General features: G+C 49.5%; 1 protein-coding gene across 1 annotated transcript in view; it reads right to left on the minus strand.

Moving 5' to 3' along the window:
* Cep164 (centrosomal protein 164) overlaps window positions 1-2,612 on the minus strand; it is a 64,346-nt gene that overhangs the window by 33,319 nt on the left and 28,415 nt on the right. Inside the window, exon 7 of the mRNA XM_029481580.1 lies at window positions 1,349-1,426. Coding sequence (XP_029337440.1) covers window positions 1,349-1,426 — 78 coding nt within the window. The remainder of the gene's footprint in view (window positions 1-1,348; window positions 1,427-2,612) is intronic.

A 2,612-nucleotide genomic window follows, 5' to 3' on the forward strand; every position in this document is an offset into this window, starting at 1 on the left:
AGGCAGAGGCAGGTGGATCTCTGAGTTCAAGGCTATCCTGGTCTACAGAGCGAATTCCACAACAGCCAAGACTACTTACTCAGAGAAACCCTGTCTCAAAACAAACAAACAAACAAATGATGATGGGGGGTGATGATGGTGATGGTGGTGGTAGAGGCTGAGGAGATGCCTTGGAGGGTAAGAGTGCTTGCTGTGCAGCCTGAGTTCCCAAGTGTAAAAAGTTAGGTGTGGCCATGCACCCGTAACCCAGCACTGTGGGGGGAGGGCACAGGAAGGCCCCTGGGGCACGCTGGCTGCCAGTCTAGAGCCAGGTTCAGTGAGAGAACTATCTTGATGGAATAATTAGGCAGAGTGACAGAGCAGAACACCCAAGGTCCTCCTCTGGCCCCCATGTGCACCGGAGCATATGTTCCAGCAAACATACACGTGTAACATACACAGTCACACGCACACACAGAATGGGGGTGGTAATGAAAGCAATTATAATTCGGAGGGGGGAAACCTTTGCTTTTCTGGCTGGCTTTGTGGTCATCCTAATGATGTAAAGGTCATTTTGAGTTTAAGGTGTGGACGGCACTAATAAAAACGTGCTGTATAATGCCTGTCTGCGGCTTAGACCTTGCAGTCAGTATTTAAATGTCTGCATGAATCTAACTTGCAACTTCGTGATTCACTGCTTATAACAAATATTTTAGGACTATTTAGAGAACTGTTAATTGATTAATATTCATCAATCAGACATTAGACAGAGAATATACAGTAGATGTTCATATGATTTCTGGCCCAGGCTCCGAAGCATGCACCAAGGTTCTGGGTCTGAGGACATGATGAGATGGACTGCCCGCGTGCTCTCCCTGAAGAAGATGCTGGCGACAGCCCAGGCCAGACCGCAGAGACAGGACGGGCCTGTGGAAGCGTGTTCCCGAAGCTACTCCTACCCATACGCCTTTTTCTACCCTTAAATCTTTGCTTGGGCTGTTCGTTTACCTAGACTATCTCCTGTCTGAAACAGCTTTTCTTCAAAACCCAGGGCAAATGCCACCTCTTCCAGCAAGTTTGCCTGATGTCTAGACAAGAAATCTCTTCTCCATGCAGTGTGCAAGGAGGGGAAGGGCCGCAAGCATGCGTGTCTCATTATGCTCAAAGCACCTGCTAACTCGTGGACTTCCAAGAACTGGTCATCTGATAGCTGAGAAAAATGAATGGATTCCCTGGACCCCAGAAATCCTGGGCAGCCCCAGATGGACCAGTTCCCTTTCTAGATGTGCTCAGCAGACTGCAAACGCTTCTTCCAAAGGAAAGAGAAGGCACTGCCCGAGGCGTTAACAGCAGGGCCTCGGGCTCTTACCTCGTACTCAAAGTTACCTCCCAGGGCACCAAGGTCTAGATGTAGGTTCTTGAGAAGTTCGCTGGAGCTCCGGACACTCTGTGAGGAGGAAAAACAGCTGAGCTCAGTTAAGGTCTGAGTTAGGGTTTCCATGGAAGTGATGGGGTCCATGACCAGAAGCAACTTCGGGACAGAGGGTTCATTTCAGCTTACAGCTCTCAGGTCATGCTCCCTGACTGAAGGAACTCAGGAACTGAAGGGACTAGAGGCGAAAACTAAGGCAGAGGCCATGGAGGGGTGCTGCTCACTGGCTTGCTCCTCCTGCCTTGCTCAGCCTGCTTTTTTATAAAGCCCAGGACCAGCTGTTCAGGGACAGCACTGCCCGCAATGTGCTGGACACACATTAATCACTAATTAAGAAACTGCTCCACAGGCTTGCTTACAGGCCACTCCTATGGAAGCATTTTTCTCTACCGGGGTCCCCTCTTCTCAGACAACTCTAGATTGTGTCACCAAGTGATAAGCCTAAAGGAACTGGCCAGTCCAGTGTGAGGGCATGCAGAGGAGAGTGGGGTACCCTGGCAAGGCTTTGAAGGACTCCAGGCAGGCCTTCCACTAAGGTCTCACTAAGTAGCCCATTATCCAGTGAGCAAAAGGGCCAAGCAAGTGTGTTGTGGTCTCCAGATCAGACCTGAGATGTCTACAGACTGGTCAAGAAAGGACAGTATCGAGTGGAAATATCACTTTTACTTATTTTTAAAATGGTTGGGGGAGGGGTGGCTTGGAGGTTAGCCAAAGACAGAACCAACCCATGTACCACCAACAGAAGAATGCGTGAACGGGACATGGGGCAGATACACACACCAGGCCTTACATTCTCGCTGCAGCGTACTGAGTGAGAAGGTGCCAGACACGAGAGAAAAACACTGTGTGAGCTTACTCACATGAAACATCTAGAACTGGCAAGTTCGTGGGGGGGAGGGGGGGGGAAACCACGAAAATAGGACTTGGAGGTTACCAGGGGCTGAGGAAGAAGGAATGGTATATGGTCTAGTGGCTGGAATCTGGGATTACGAACAAATTCTGAAAATGGACATACGTTGTGAAGACAACAAGCACCCCCGAATCACTGTACAGTTGAAATAAGTTACAACTCTTAGGCACACCTGCACATGCGCAAAAGGAAAGGACCTCTCATCGTTACCTGGTTGTCACTCTCCTCTCATCGTTACCTGGTTGTCACTCTCCTCTCATCGTTACCTGGTTGTCACTCTCCTCTCATCGT

Source organism: Mus caroli, chromosome 9 (genome assembly GCF_900094665.2).
Source record: "Mus caroli chromosome 9, CAROLI_EIJ_v1.1, whole genome shotgun sequence".
NCBI classification, from domain to species: domain Eukaryota; kingdom Metazoa; phylum Chordata; class Mammalia; order Rodentia; family Muridae; genus Mus; species Mus caroli.